Source organism: Andrographis paniculata, unplaced genomic scaffold, assembly GCF_009805555.1.
Source record: "Andrographis paniculata isolate CXL003 unplaced genomic scaffold, ASM980555v1 Contig45END, whole genome shotgun sequence".
Classification (NCBI taxonomy): domain Eukaryota; kingdom Viridiplantae; phylum Streptophyta; class Magnoliopsida; order Lamiales; family Acanthaceae; genus Andrographis; species Andrographis paniculata.
Genome location: NW_026137579.1, coordinates 3,564,757 through 3,578,334, shown reverse-complemented (window position 1 = coordinate 3,578,334; position 13,578 = coordinate 3,564,757). Strand labels below are relative to the sequence as shown.

The 13,578-nt window shown below is 39.3% G+C and overlaps 4 protein-coding genes across 4 annotated transcripts; all 4 read left to right on the top strand.

Annotated features, from left to right (window-relative positions):
- The first annotated feature begins 234 nt into the window (after positions 1-234).
- LOC127251670 (laccase-17-like) lies at positions 235-2,621 on the top strand. Its single transcript, XM_051275473.1, has 6 exons — positions 235-372; positions 468-619; positions 697-941; positions 1,023-1,151; positions 1,224-2,189; positions 2,287-2,621. Exons 1-6 carry the CDS (start codon positions 265-267, stop codon positions 2,415-2,417), a joined length of 1,731 nt encoding a protein of 576 aa, XP_051131430.1. The 5' UTR covers positions 235-264; the 3' UTR covers positions 2,418-2,621.
- A 1,906-nt stretch (positions 2,622-4,527) lies between these two features.
- Positions 4,528-6,783, top strand: LOC127251834 (laccase-17-like). The gene is made up of 6 exons (XM_051275741.1): positions 4,528-4,661; positions 4,761-4,912; positions 4,990-5,234; positions 5,328-5,459; positions 5,528-6,502; positions 6,578-6,783. Exons 1-6 carry the CDS (start codon positions 4,563-4,565, stop codon positions 6,706-6,708), a joined length of 1,734 nt encoding a protein of 577 aa, XP_051131698.1. The 5' UTR covers positions 4,528-4,562; the 3' UTR covers positions 6,709-6,783.
- A 127-nt stretch (positions 6,784-6,910) lies between these two features.
- On the top strand, positions 6,911-9,447 carry LOC127251387 (probable protein S-acyltransferase 16). Its single transcript, XM_051275052.1, has 7 exons — positions 6,911-7,372; positions 8,182-8,274; positions 8,363-8,464; positions 8,535-8,603; positions 8,693-8,791; positions 8,870-8,965; positions 9,071-9,447. Exons 1-7 carry the CDS (start codon positions 7,100-7,102, stop codon positions 9,191-9,193), a joined length of 855 nt encoding a protein of 284 aa, XP_051131009.1. The 5' UTR covers positions 6,911-7,099; the 3' UTR covers positions 9,194-9,447.
- Positions 9,448-9,888: 441 nt separating this feature from the next.
- LOC127251588 (uncharacterized) lies at positions 9,889-11,149 on the top strand. Its single transcript, XM_051275329.1, has 3 exons — positions 9,889-10,020; positions 10,207-10,691; positions 10,787-11,149. Exons 1-3 carry the CDS (start codon positions 9,995-9,997, stop codon positions 10,876-10,878), a joined length of 603 nt encoding a protein of 200 aa, XP_051131286.1. The 5' UTR covers positions 9,889-9,994; the 3' UTR covers positions 10,879-11,149.
- Positions 11,150-13,578: the final 2,429 nt, after the last annotated feature.

Sequence of the window (13,578 nt, the reverse complement as noted above, 5' to 3'; positions counted from 1 at the left end):
GACAGCACTCTAAAGTTACGTTGTTTTCCCACAACTAATGTCTGTCCAACAAATTAAAATTATCCTATTATTCTTCCTGTTCTTGCTCTTTCTGGAGATATTCCCATTTTCCATCTCTTTTAAACTATAATATTTCATCATTACCTAATCAACCAAACACCCCCTTCCACACCCTCTATAAATACCTCATGGCTTCGTTCCAACAGCATCAACCTCCCCAAGCAGAAACAAATCTAATCAGCAGAGCTTTGATCGCCACCAGACATGGCCTCTTTCCAATTTCTGTCGGGGGTTTCCATGAGGATACTTTTTGTGGCGATGTCTGTTCTTCTTTGGAAAGCAAATGCCATAACCAGGCATTACCAGTTTAATGTACACTTACTGTTACATCGAACTAACTACATTTGTGTTAGCTTATCCATTTTGCTTGTCTCAAGAATCGAGCACAACCTCTCTCGTTAATGCAGGTCGAAATGAAGAATGTTACACGATTATGCCACACGAAGAGCATAGTCACTGTCAACGGCCAGTTTCCAGGGCCTCGTGTCATTGCAAACGAGGGCGATCGTTTGGTCATAAGAGTCACAAACCATGTCTCCCACAATATCACCATCCACTGGTACACATACAGTCATATATGAACCTTACTTTACATTGTTATCCTTTTCGTCGACAGATGATTGATTCCTTCAACAGGCATGGAATTCGACAGCTTCGTAGTGGATGGGCAGACGGGCCGGCTTATGTAACTCAGTGTCCTATACAAACTGGCCAAAGCTACGTGTACAATTACACGGTGGTCGGGCAGCGAGGAACCTTCTTCTGGCACGCGCATATTTCGTGGCTCAGGGCAACTCTTTACGGCCCTCTGATCATCCTCCCGAAGAACAACACGCCTTATCCATTCGAAAAACCATACAAGGAAGTTCCCATTGTATTCGGTATGTCTTATTCTTACACTCCTGTTCTTCCAAGATATGTCTAAGAAGATTTGCTGGTATGATAAATCCATGATTTTGCAGGAGAATGGTTCAATACTGATACTGAAGCTATAATCAACCAAGCTATGAAGACAGGTGGAGGTCCAAATGTCTCTGATGCATATACCATCAATGGACTTCCAGGGCCACTCTACAACTGCTCTGCAAAAGGTATATTCTTATTTCTTATGGCTAATTGTTTCGCAATTAATTAACCAAATGTTGACATTTTTCCCTTGATAGATACATTCAAGCTGAAGGTGAAGCCCGGAAAGACTTACCTCCTACGATTCATCAACGCTGCCCTCAACGACGAGCTGTTCTTCAGCATTGCGAACCACAGCCTGAGAGTCGTCGATGCCGATGCCATTTATGTTAAACCATTCGACACCGAGACAATCCTCATCACCCCTGGACAGACCACGAACGTGCTTCTCAAGACCAAACCAAACTTCCCCGGAGCCACTTTTCTCATGGCTGCCAGGCCTTATGCCACAGGCTCAGGCACCTTCGACAACACCACTGTCGCCGGAATCTTGGAATACGAATCCCCGGCTCTCCATTCCGTCATCTCTGCCAAAAAGCTCCCCCTGCACAAACCAAGCCTCCCGGCACTAAACGACACCTCATTTGCCGCAAGTTTCACCAACAAGCTTCGCAGCTTAGCCTCCCCTCAGTTCCCTGCCAATGTTCCACAAAATGTAGATAAACATTTCTTCTTCACAGTAGGTCTGGGGACGAATCCGTGCGATCAAAACCAGGCCTGTCAGGGGCCAAACGGCACGAAATTTGCAGCTTCCATTAGCAACATATCCTTCGTGCAGCCGACGACAGCTCTCCTTCAGGCGCACTTCACCGGAAAGTCTGGAGGCGTTTACAGCCCTGACTTCCCGATCAACCCGTTCCACTGGTTCAACTACACCGGAACCCCTCCGAACAACACCATGGTCCAAAATGAGACGAAGCTCATGGTCCTGCCATACAACACCAGCGTGGAATTAGTGATGCAGGATACCTCCATTCTTGGGGCCGAGAGCCACCCCCTCCATCTCCACGGATTCAACTTCTTCGTGGTAGGGCAAGGGTTCGGAAACTATGACCCTAAAAACGACCCCAAAAAATTCAATCTTGTCGACCCCATTGAGAGGAACACTGTCGGCGTGCCCTCCGGCGGCTGGGTTGCCATTCGGTTCCTGGCAGATAATCCAGGTTCGATCGATTACCCTGTTTCCTCATCCTGATCCTGATCACCATTTTTTAAGAGTTATTTCATCTGAATTTGCATTGATATATTATAATATTACAGGCGTTTGGTTTATGCACTGTCACCTGGAAGTGCACACGAGCTGGGGTTTGAAGATGGCGTGGCTTGTGCTGGACGGGAAGCTGCCCAATCAAAAGCTGCTTCCTCCGCCGGCCGATCTTCCCAAATGCTGATGACGCGGACACAGGCCTTTAATTTTATCCTTGTAGAGGTTTTCCTGTTTGTGATTTAAAGGGCCTCTCCCTCTCCCTCTCCCACTTTTGAAGCACCGCCGTTTCATTGTTTTTTCAGCATTCATGATTTTTTCATTTTTGTCAAATTATATCAATAAATGTGAGTTTCTGATTCATTATGATCGATTTATGAAAATAGTTGTCTTGGACTAATTCTCCTAACTGGGCCATAGCCCATTAATTACTTACAGAAATAAATAAGTATCACCAATGAAAAAGCCCAATGCATCGCTTGCTCAGTAAAATTAATAGTTGGGCAAACTCACAATTTACCGTAACTTGCGATTTGTTTATTTATTGTTTTAAATTGTCATTTTTTTTTTTTTTTTTTTCTATACATCAATACTCCATCAGTCCCACGTACAGTGTCAGCTACTGTAGACAGACGCGGTATTTTAAGAGGGATGTAATCATTTTTCAAAAAAGAAAAGTGACATGGTACGTGGGATGTAATTATTTTCCAAAAAAAAAAGTGACATTGTACGTGGGACAAACAGAAACGGCAACGTAGACATGGTATCTGGGACGGAGGGAGTAATATATATTTTATGGATCAAACCAATAGTTCTATTATGTAATTATAAAATCTCTAAATTGTAGGAAAATAATTTTAAAAAGTATTACTTACATAATATTTTATGGATCAAGCCAATAGTAATATATCATTACTTGTGAAAACTAAAGAGTAAATCACATATTTTAATACCAGGTTGTTAAAGAAAAATGATGGATGTTATTATTGGATATGAAGTATTAGTACTTCTTTGAGATTTAGGTTCAATATTTTTTTTCTACTCACATTAAATATATATATCTTATAAAATATAATATCAAATATTATTTAATTAAAAAAAATCAATTATTTGAATCGAATCTAAACCTAAAAAATTTTATTTCAATTTTTTATAAAAATATGTTATTTAATTCCAAAAAACATTATATACAATTACTATTTAAATCAAAAGTAAAATAAATAAATAAATAATAAACACAAAGTTCAAAATATATCAAAACAAATACGTAGTTTTTTTTTATATAGGGTAGGGGTGCGTTCACTTTAAATACTATTCTTTTAACTTTTAAATTTAATTTTAAAGGTATTTTTTTTTATATGAATTTGTATCTAAATTATATTTCTATTAAAAAATTATATAAATTAAATAGTACAAAAATTTAAAAAGAAACACTCATATATCACTTTTGAAAATTAATGATATTCAAATTGAACAGAATACCTATAATCCGATCACCATTATAGTTGGGTATACAAATTTATTACTCAAAAGGTAAGTAATATCAAGAATATAAATGGACTTCTTGAAAGTAAGGCATCTAAAAATGGATCTTCTTGAACCAATGATATCTCCCCCTACCCCTACCCTACCCTACCCTACCCTACCCCCAATACATAATAATGAGAAATGATCTAGACGAAAGAGACAAATGATCAGAACAGATGGTAAGGCCATATGGTTACAATGATCCTGCAATTCTTATTAATTAATTAATTTTCTGTTGAGAATGGTTGGATTGAACCCAACTGAACTGAACATAGCATTTAAGCTTGATGATTACTGAAAAGGACACATCCATCAAACATTTGCTTTGTCTCGAACAAGAAAATCTCTCTCACTATTTTTACAATTTTGTTTTAATCACCCCAAAAATTTCCACATCCGACAGCCAACAAAATGTGGGTTAACCCTATTCCATTTATGTTTCTTGATTACCAGGTTTACAAATCCGCAATTGAACTTTGAAGCTTACCCCTCAACAAATATTCTTCTTGCACAGTTTAATGTTTATTGTCATTTTTTCCAGAGCTAATGATTCAATTGTTTGGCATGAAAAACTGGCTTCGACATCACTCCAACTTAGAGCTATCTCACTGTCTGTGCCAGCAGGCAACAGCCTACTTAGGTCAACATGATTCAATTTCAATCTGTTATCAGTTTCCATGTTTCATTACAATCAATATCTGTCCAAAACACAACACTATATATAATGTACATTCTTTGATGTCTGTTTCAATCATCCAATCGATCTTCAAAACATCACTTACTCAGAAACAAACCGACTACAACGATGATGTCTCACAAGCTTTTGCTCTTTACCGTTATGTGCATTTCATTCCGGGTCGCATTCTCCAAACATCCCACGGCGACGAGGCATTACAAGTTCAACGTACGTGTCTTAATCGCGATCATTTTTCAATTTGTATTATTACTACACATCGAGAGAGCTTAATTACTTGTGTGTTCTTGCAATTGCCAACATGAACAGATCAAAATGCAGAATGTCACGAGGCTGTGCCAATCAAAGAGCATAGTGACAGTTAACGGCCAATTCCCGGGGCCTGCGATCACTGCCCGGGAAGGCGACAGGGTTGTAGTAAAAGTCGTTAACCACGTTCAGTACAACCTAACAATTCACTGGTAAGAGAAATGCATCCACTCATTTCACGACAAACTTTCATCTTACCCACAGATAAGAACATTACATCATGCGACAGGCATGGTATCCGGCAGCTGAGAAGCGGCTGGGCTGACGGGCCGGCGTACATTACCCAATGTCCAATTCAGACAGGGCAGAGCTATGTCTACAACTTCACCATTAAAGGCCAAAGAGGAACACTCTTCTGGCACGCCCACATCTCCTGGCTCCGCGTCACTCTCTATGGCCCGATTATAATCCTTCCCAAACGAGGAGTCCCTTATCCATTCCCGAAGCCACACAAAGAAGTCCCCTTACTTTTTGGTATGATAGCGTATTAGACTCTAGACAAGAAGATGTTTTTCTTACATATACCGAGTTAATTCGATTCCTGTCGACATGGATTTTCTTCCACAGGTGAATGGTGGAAGGCAGACACAGAAAAAATCATAAATCAGGCAATGCAGACAGGGTCAGCTCCAAACATTTCTGATGCCTACACCATCAATGGCTTCCCGGGGCCTTCCTACAACACATGTTCAGCCAAAGGTAAGATTTTTCCATAGCCACTGTAAAAAATTAAAAGCAACCAATCTACTAACTTGTCTGCATTGCAGATACATTCAAATTGAAGGTGGAGCCAGGGAAGACTTACCTGCTGAGGCTGATCAACGCCGCGCTCAACGACGAACTTTTCTTCAGCGTCGCGGACCATAATCTGACGGTCGTCGAAGCTGACGCTGTCTACGTGAAGCCATTCAAAACCAAGATAGTTCTCATCACACCCGGACAGACAACGAATGTCCTCCTCAAGACAAAAAACCATCACCCAAACACAACATTCCTAATGGCAGCCAAGGCTTACGCCACCGGCCCTGCTGCCTTCGACAACACTACTGCCTCGGCAATTTTGCAGTACCATCACCGTCATCACAACTCCACCATGAAATTAAACAAACTTCCCCTTCTGCAACCGTCGCTTCCCATTTTCAACGACACCACATTCGCGTTTAAGTTCAACGACAAGATCCGCAGCCTGGGTAGCTCGAAATTCCCATCGGCGAGGGTCCCACAAAAGGTCGACAGACGATTTTTCTTCACAGTCGGGCTCGGCCTGATTCCTTGCCCGAATGGCGGGAACCAAACCTGCCAGGGTCCCAACAATACAATGGTTGCAGCTTCCGTCAACAACGTGTCGTTCGTGATGCCAAACACAGCCCTTCTCCAGGCTCACTTCTTCAACCAGTCGAAAGGAGTCTACACGACAGATTTTCCGGCAAACCCACCTTTTAAATACAACTACACCGGGAATCCCCCGAGCAACATTATGATGAAAACCGGGACCAAAGTGGTGGCGCTGCCATTCAATACAACAGTAGAACTTGTTCTTCAGGACACCAGTATAATCGGAGCAGAGAGCCACCCATTGCATCTCCATGGCTTCAACTTCTTTGTCCTGGCACAGGGAAATGGGAATTTTGATCCCAGCAAGGATCCCGCCAGGTTCAATTTGGCCGATCCGGCGGAGAGGAACACCGTCGGGGTCCCATCCGGTGGCTGGGTCGCAATCCGTTTCCTAGCAGATAATCCAGGTAAGAATTAATCATCCAGGCTAATTAATTAGTCCTATGTATGTGAATTGATTTTTTATTGCTATGATTAAACAGGAGTGTGGTTCATGCACTGTCATTTGGAAGTCCATACAAGCTGGGGGTTGAAAATGGCTTGGGTTGTGATGGACGGAAACCGCCGCAATCAGAAGCTCCCGCCGCCGCCGGCCGATCTGCCCAAATGTTAAAATTCCTTCTCATTTGCGTTTTTAGCATGCAGTATGTAACACACTATAAATTGAGCAAATGATACTTCAATTTGAGACCTTCCAACAAAAGCCCACTTAGGTCAATATTTTATTTCGAACAACAGAAACGGAAAGGAACCTTCCAACAAAGCAGCTTAGTAATAATTAATTACAAAACCTCAAAAGAAGCAAAGAGAAAATAAAAGAACAAGGGGAGACAAAGCTAACAGCCTAACAATAGCAGAGACAGTCGTCCTATTTGCAAGGCATTATTTTTAAATTAAAAAAACCAATACCTTTGCCGCATCTTCTACTGTAAAGTAAAGCCCCTCCACCGCCGGAGACGCCGCCGCAGTCCATTGTTACACCGGCGCCTCCGGATCTCATCGAAATGAAAAGGGGCTGCAAGTTCTCGTTTCACGTCGGTGCCGTGATAGCCGCCATCATTTACATATATTTCTCGACCGTGTTTGTCTTCATTGACCGGTGTTTCGCACTCGGGTCCTCACCTGGGACGCTACACGCAGCCGCCTTCACTTTTTTGGCGGTCATGTGCGTTTCCAGTTACCGCCTCGCCATTTACACCGATCCCGGTCGGGTACCCTCGGATTTCATGCCGGATATTGAGAATTCCGATAACCCGATCCACGAAATCAAACGCAAGGTCGGTTATTTCCTTTTAGGTTTTTTAGTGTGATTAAAATTTCTTAAGCTGTTCTCTGCATTTTCTCGATTTCGTCATTTCAGGTGAATGGTACTTACTGGTATTCTTTGACAAATGTTGAAAAAATTGGAGTGCTGTAAGAATCTAAGATTGAGACCGGAATCTTGATTACTGTTGCATTCCAAGTTTTGGGTTCTCGAATGCTCTAATTAAGCACTTATTCTAAAGTAAGGTTCATCTGGTTAGCAAATAATCTATGGCTTTGTGATTTATGATTCCTTACTGAAATTGGGATGAACTACAGAATCAAGTGGCTGTACTGTTCATGTCCTGCCCAATGTGAAAGGATGAAAAAGTAAAGAAAGTAAATCAATGGTTTGTTCGGTGTCATTAGATCCATGGTGGCAATGCTTTCCACTCATTTCTGTCTTCACATTGTAAGATTGTGTTTAATGGAAGCCTAATTATGATATGAATCGTGCTTTCTTCTTTAAAGTTTGGATTTTAGTGTTGCCTAACAGAACAGGATGCCTTTAGTTCTTACTTAGCAGCCGAATCCAATTTAAAACCCCTGTTTTTGTTCAAATTGCGACTTGCGATGATATGCTTATGATAATGTTTTCATTTATAGAAATGCTCTTATGTGCTTGATTACCGGAGGATAGAAAATAAGAAAATAATGTTGTCCTGGCCTCGCTTTCATTTTATTTTGTCACTTCACCTTCGCAGTTCCTTGTTCGCGATGAGCGGCGTGGACAGACAAGTTGCTTAGATAAGTAACCCTCGAGTTTTTGGGAATTTTTCTGTAGGGTGGTGATTTGAGATACTGCCAAAAATGCTCCCACTATAAACCTCCTCGAGCCCATCATTGCCGTGTGTGCAACCAATGTGTTTTACGAATGGTATCCCTAGTTCGTGTTTATGTTCATTCTTTCATTTTTTACATACCCCTTGATAACGTAATTTAAAGCTATTGTCTAATGATGCAAGGATCACCATTGCATTTGGCTGAACAATTGTGTGGGACATGGAAACTATAAGTTCTTCTTTGTTTTTGTAGTTTTTGCTGCCATCGCCTGCATATACTCCCTGGTAAAGTTCTTTCTTTGTTACATACAATTTGTTATATAATATCTAATGTACCGTGTTCTATATATTTCAGGCGTTGCTCATGGGCAGTATGACGATTGATTTTCAGAACATTGCTGAGGGTTCTTATCGAACGATACATGTGTTAATCATTACTCAACTGTTTTTGATTATATATGTTTGTTACTCGACTGTTTCTGATTATGGTTCTTGGATTTCATTCATGTCCAGGTCGTTTCCGGATTGCTCTTGTTTCCTTTAAGTTTGGCGCTGGGATTCTTTGTTGGCTGGCACATTTACCTGATTCTACACAACATGACTACAATCGAGGTTTTTATAACATTGCTATTCGTTTCTCTTACATTGCAATGAAATGAATTAATATTTGATGTCGCCTTTCAATGGCAGTACCATGAAGGTGTGAGGGCCATGGTGCTCGCAGAAAAAGGCGGCTATCTGTATTCGCATCCGTACGATATCAGCGCATACGAGAATTTGACAGCAGTGAGCATTTCTGTTCTCTTATTTGAGATTTGTGTGTCCTAATAAAAAGGAGCCATTTGTTCTACGATACTTCAGATTATTGACTTCAATTTCGAATTGCAACAGATTCTAGGGCCTAACATGCTGTGCTGGATTTGCCCCAGTTCAGGACACATTGATTCTGGTCTTCGTTTTCGAACAAAGTATGATGAACTGATGATTGGATCACCCTGTAGTAATCTTTTGTGATCCTTTAAATCTGTTGAGTCTGTTCTGTTAGTTAATGAAGGTGGGATCTTTTAGGGCATCATACATACCCATCTTGATTCTCTTACATGCCCGTTATATAGTAAAGTGTTGTTGGGCATCATATACAAGTTGTACTGAACCAAGAAAATTAGGAAACCCTGATTGATTAAGGCGAGGTAAAACTAAATTGTGTGTAATGTAATCATGTGACACCGACAGCAAAATGTGTTCTCACCAATGAATGATTGGCACGATACCTTCTCGTAGAGAGATACGTGTATTACATTGATAAATTTGTGGACTGTCGTATATTATTAGGATGTCACGAATGGGTTTAGTCAATCTATATATAGCAACCGCGCATCAGAGCATATACAAAAGATAACTTTTAGAAATCCATCAATTTTTTTAAGAAGTTTTTTTTTAAAAAAAAAAATTATTCCAATTAAAAGAATTGCACAATGGGATGCTTTTAGAAGTAAAATAAAGATGATGTCTGTGTTATTGTGCATCAAAACATATAAATCAAAATGTGTTTGAATATATAAGGTGACACCTCATCCATGCAAGCAAATTTTTTTAACCACCATTGTATATGCTCTCATGCACGAGGAACTCGATAATTTATATTTGAATGATTTTTAGGATGGAATTTTTATTTTTTTTTATTTTTATTATTCAAAACTGACACTTTAATTTATTTAATTCGAGCACCTGTGACTATATATATATATATATGGGGCGCCGTACGTCAAAAAAGTCATTTTCCTCCCTCCATTACCAGAAGATGATAACACTCTTATGATGAGCAACGACGAAACAAACAGGTTTTATTTTTGTTATGGTTTTTACGGTTTTCAGTTCTTGTTTCGGATTTGCTTTGATGTTTTTATATGTCGTCTGTGTTATATATTTTATTTTTTCTGTTTGCAGTCCGTAGTTTCTTGATTAGAACCTCTGATTTAATTTGTATCTATTCTTTGTGGATTGATTGTCTGAATTTATGACACCAGAATGACGGCTTCCTCGAACAAGAAAAGAAAATTTCAAGCTGAGCTGCTGAGAATGAATTTGCAGAAGAAGAAAGAAAATCAACTACCCCACCATAAGTGTTCTTCATCGGACTTAATAATGAACAGACATGGCGAATCAGAGCCGAGAAGGAGATCAATTTGTAGGAGTTTGGCTTTCGCATCCCGACGCGACCACGACGACACTAAAAGCTGTATCTTGCATTCTAAGACGACGACTGTGGAGCCAGGTTCAACGACATCTGCTGGTTGCAGTAGATTCTTTTTGAAAATGGATAAGGATTATCCTCTCGCCGCCGAATCGAGTTTCAGTAGATCAGAACTGTTGCTTGATTACGGCTGCTCGGAATGCCGAAAGGACAACCTTGACCGTTGTAGTAATAAAGAGCTTGAGGATCTTCTTTACTCGAATGAAGCAGCCACCACTAATTTTGTCCTTTCATCTGGGAGGTGGTCTGTCACACCAGGTAAAAGATTTTATATATATATATATATATATATTATATTCGTTTTTTGGAGGTTAAAATTTTCGATTAATGTGTTACTGATTTCTTTCTTGCAGGTAATTTAGGTGATGATCATGCTCGGCCAGGCACGGCTAAAATGACGACGATAGACAAGGAGTTTGAACAGTACTTTGGCATGCTTATGTAATAAATGTTTTCGACGTTCTGTACAAGAGAATTTATATATATATATATTTCTGGCAACGTTTTTGGAAGATCCGGCGGGGGCGGTGGTGCCGGTGCAACCGTAGAAGTGGCAATCAGTCCTGTTCGAAATGGACATGATAGCTACCTGCCAATGGTGTCTGTACTGTAATTCCTGGAATTCAGCACATTCACCTTAATTAATAAATTAATTAGAATCCCAAGGTACATAAAGACTTACATGATCTGCCCTCCTACTGATACATAATACATTTCCATCCTATTTCTCACTTACACAAATCTCGATCGAATTGATCTATCCTAATGAGACAAATTAAAGACATGTAAATGATCATATCTAAGATGTCCTAAGATTAAGCAGCCAGACAAGATCTAGAAATTAAATTTAAAGTAAAACATAATGTTAATCAACGGAGACTAATTAAGACAAGGGTGGTCTCGCCGGGGAAGGTACATTGTTGAAGAAAATGTCGATCTCCGGCGACTGAAAGTAGCCATTCTTGGGCGGCGCCTCCCTCTTCTTTCTTCTTTCCGTCGTCGTCTTCTTCCTCGGCGGTGGAGGGCACACCACCGCCGCTGGTATCTGACATTCCTGGTTCTTCGGTGTCGTGCACTCCCGATCGCCCTCCTCCATTGATTTATGATTTCTCAAACTTAATTGCTACGTAGTATATTCTTTCCAAATCGTGTCTTTGAGGTGTGGACACTAGATAGATAGATAGATACCTCACTCTATGCACCATGCACTAATTTTCTTTCGAGTAATGAAAAACCTAGAGGAGTGCTAATTAAGATGTAAGAATCAAGGAAGATATGTGGATTTGAGGAAGAAATTAAATTACAGTTTTGAGTTATGTAGACTTGAGAGAGCGGTGGCTACATCGGATGAACAGTTTGACAGTTAAGAATGGGGTGGCAACGACGTGATATGCTGACACGTGGCTGTGGCCCGGCCAATCAATAGGACGGCGCCGGAAAAAGAAAAGCATTCTAGCTAGAGTAGGGCGGCCCAGTCGGAATCTCCGCCGCAGACTTCATTTCATTACACTCTAATATATATATATGTTTTAATTTCTGTGAGGGAATTAATAATTCCTGAATAATTAATAGAAGGGAGAATGTTTTCTTGATTAATCGTTGTCGTCAGTGCAATGGTGCATTAATTAGTGATCTGAAGCCTGAACCTATTTCTTATCTTCATTTATGTACAATATAGGATCAAGACCTTAGGGGTCCTCCTAGTCCTAGACCTAGACCTAGAGTGTGTGCAATAATAATAATTCAATCTATTTTTATGTATAGACTCTGTCTAATAATCATTTTCTCGTCCCGCCGCCTATGCTACCTTAATTTGTCAATGACCAGCCTAACTCTTTTTGGTAAACTGAATTTTAAGCAATACTCAATCTTTTTGGCTATTATGTATTTCATTTTTTTCGTTGTTCCTTGTAAATGTAAAAGCCCTTTCCAATGTCACCTTCGGACATATGAATGAAGTGCTATACATAAATATATTATCTTGAAATTCTTTGGCATAATATACGATTTACGAGGTGCAAGTGCAGCCACGATAGGACAATTTATGGTGCACAGATGACGCCAAAAAATTAAGTCAACTTGTGTTGGATATGCATCTGCACATGAGTGCTTAATTTGCTTTAATTTTTGCTTAGCTTTTTTGCATCGCAATATTCATTACAACACTACTACCAATTTAATTTTCAGGCATATATATATTATTTTTCTGCCATCCAACTTAATTACATCTAACGGATAATGACAATACGTGTCTTTCCTTGGATGGAGTGGTTGTGTGTGTGTACATGAAATACATATTGCCACATAAAATAACGTTTAACTCATGCTTTATTGTGGTTGTAAAACCCTGAAAGTTGGGGATTCATTTCCATCACTTATTTAAAAATCATAAATAAATTAATTAATTATATATAATTAAGTTTGACGGATCGATCATATTGACAAGATGCACATGATATCTGTAATGCATGCATCTGGTCCTTCGTTCGATCACTTCCCACCTGTATTCCTTTGTTTCTACCTATCTACTCAATCATATATATATATATATATATATAGTTTCTTGTCTGCATTCGCTTGTAATTTAGAATTTTGCAAGTGATTTTGTCGTACAAGAATATTGTATGAACTCCTGCCTAATTACGCCATTGATCATTGAGATTAATTCCCCTTTGAAGAATTAATAAGCAAATTTCGAAATGACAAGTTTTATTGAATGCCTTTAATTTGAATAATTTTTTTGGAGAAAATTCAATTATACAAGTTTCTACTACTATATATTATTATTATTATTATTATTAGTGTATTTCCTGTTATTGTCTTTTATGTGTTTTGATACAAGTCTTTGTAACTAACTATTCTTCACGTCTTAGTGAAAAAACCTCAGCTTCAGTCGCTATAAAATTTCAAAATATGGATTTCTTTTGATTTTCCAAATTAAAATTTTACATATATATATATATATATATATTTTTTTTTTTTAGTGTGGAAGAACATATGCATGGTGGCAGGAAATTGTGATTGCAAATTACAGACATATTATGGATAAGCTTTTGTGATGTGCGATGGAGAATGAAGTTGTAGAAAGACTAGACATATTTGTTCCAATCCAAACATTGATTGAAAGTGCTTGAAAGATAAATTA

What these genes read in the sequence shown, in the direction of transcription:
- LOC127251670 (XM_051275473.1), top strand. Translation starts at nt 265, where the DNA reads ATGGCCTCTTTCCAATTTCTGTCGGGGGTTTCCATGAGGATACTTTTT. An exon ending in GGAAGTTCCCATTGTATTCG is followed by an intron (nt 942 to 1,022) that starts GTATGTCTTATT and finishes ATGATTTTGCAG; the next exon opens with GAGAATGGTTCAATACTGAT. An exon ending in GTTCCTGGCAGATAATCCAG is followed by an intron (nt 2,190 to 2,286) that starts GTTCGATCGATT and finishes ATAATATTACAG; the next exon opens with GCGTTTGGTTTATGCACTGT.
- LOC127251834 (XM_051275741.1), top strand. Translation starts at nt 4,563, where the DNA reads ATGATGTCTCACAAGCTTTTGCTCTTTACCGTTATGTGCATTTCATTC. An exon ending in TACAACCTAACAATTCACTG is followed by an intron (nt 4,913 to 4,989) that starts GTAAGAGAAATG and finishes ATCATGCGACAG; the next exon opens with GCATGGTATCCGGCAGCTGA. An exon ending in CAACACATGTTCAGCCAAAG is followed by an intron (nt 5,460 to 5,527) that starts GTAAGATTTTTC and finishes TCTGCATTGCAG; the next exon opens with ATACATTCAAATTGAAGGTG.
- LOC127251387 (XM_051275052.1), top strand. Translation starts at nt 7,100, where the DNA reads ATGAAAAGGGGCTGCAAGTTCTCGTTTCACGTCGGTGCCGTGATAGCC. An exon ending in ACAACATGACTACAATCGAG is followed by an intron (nt 8,792 to 8,869) that starts GTTTTTATAACA and finishes TTTCAATGGCAG; the next exon opens with TACCATGAAGGTGTGAGGGC. An exon ending in CATACGAGAATTTGACAGCA is followed by an intron (nt 8,966 to 9,070) that starts GTGAGCATTTCT and finishes GAATTGCAACAG; the next exon opens with ATTCTAGGGCCTAACATGCT.
- LOC127251588 (XM_051275329.1), top strand. Translation starts at nt 9,995, where the DNA reads ATGATGAGCAACGACGAAACAAACAG. An exon ending in AGCAACGACGAAACAAACAG is followed by an intron (nt 10,021 to 10,206) that starts GTTTTATTTTTG and finishes TTATGACACCAG; the next exon opens with AATGACGGCTTCCTCGAACA. An exon ending in GAGGTGGTCTGTCACACCAG is followed by an intron (nt 10,692 to 10,786) that starts GTAAAAGATTTT and finishes TCTTTCTTGCAG; the next exon opens with GTAATTTAGGTGATGATCAT.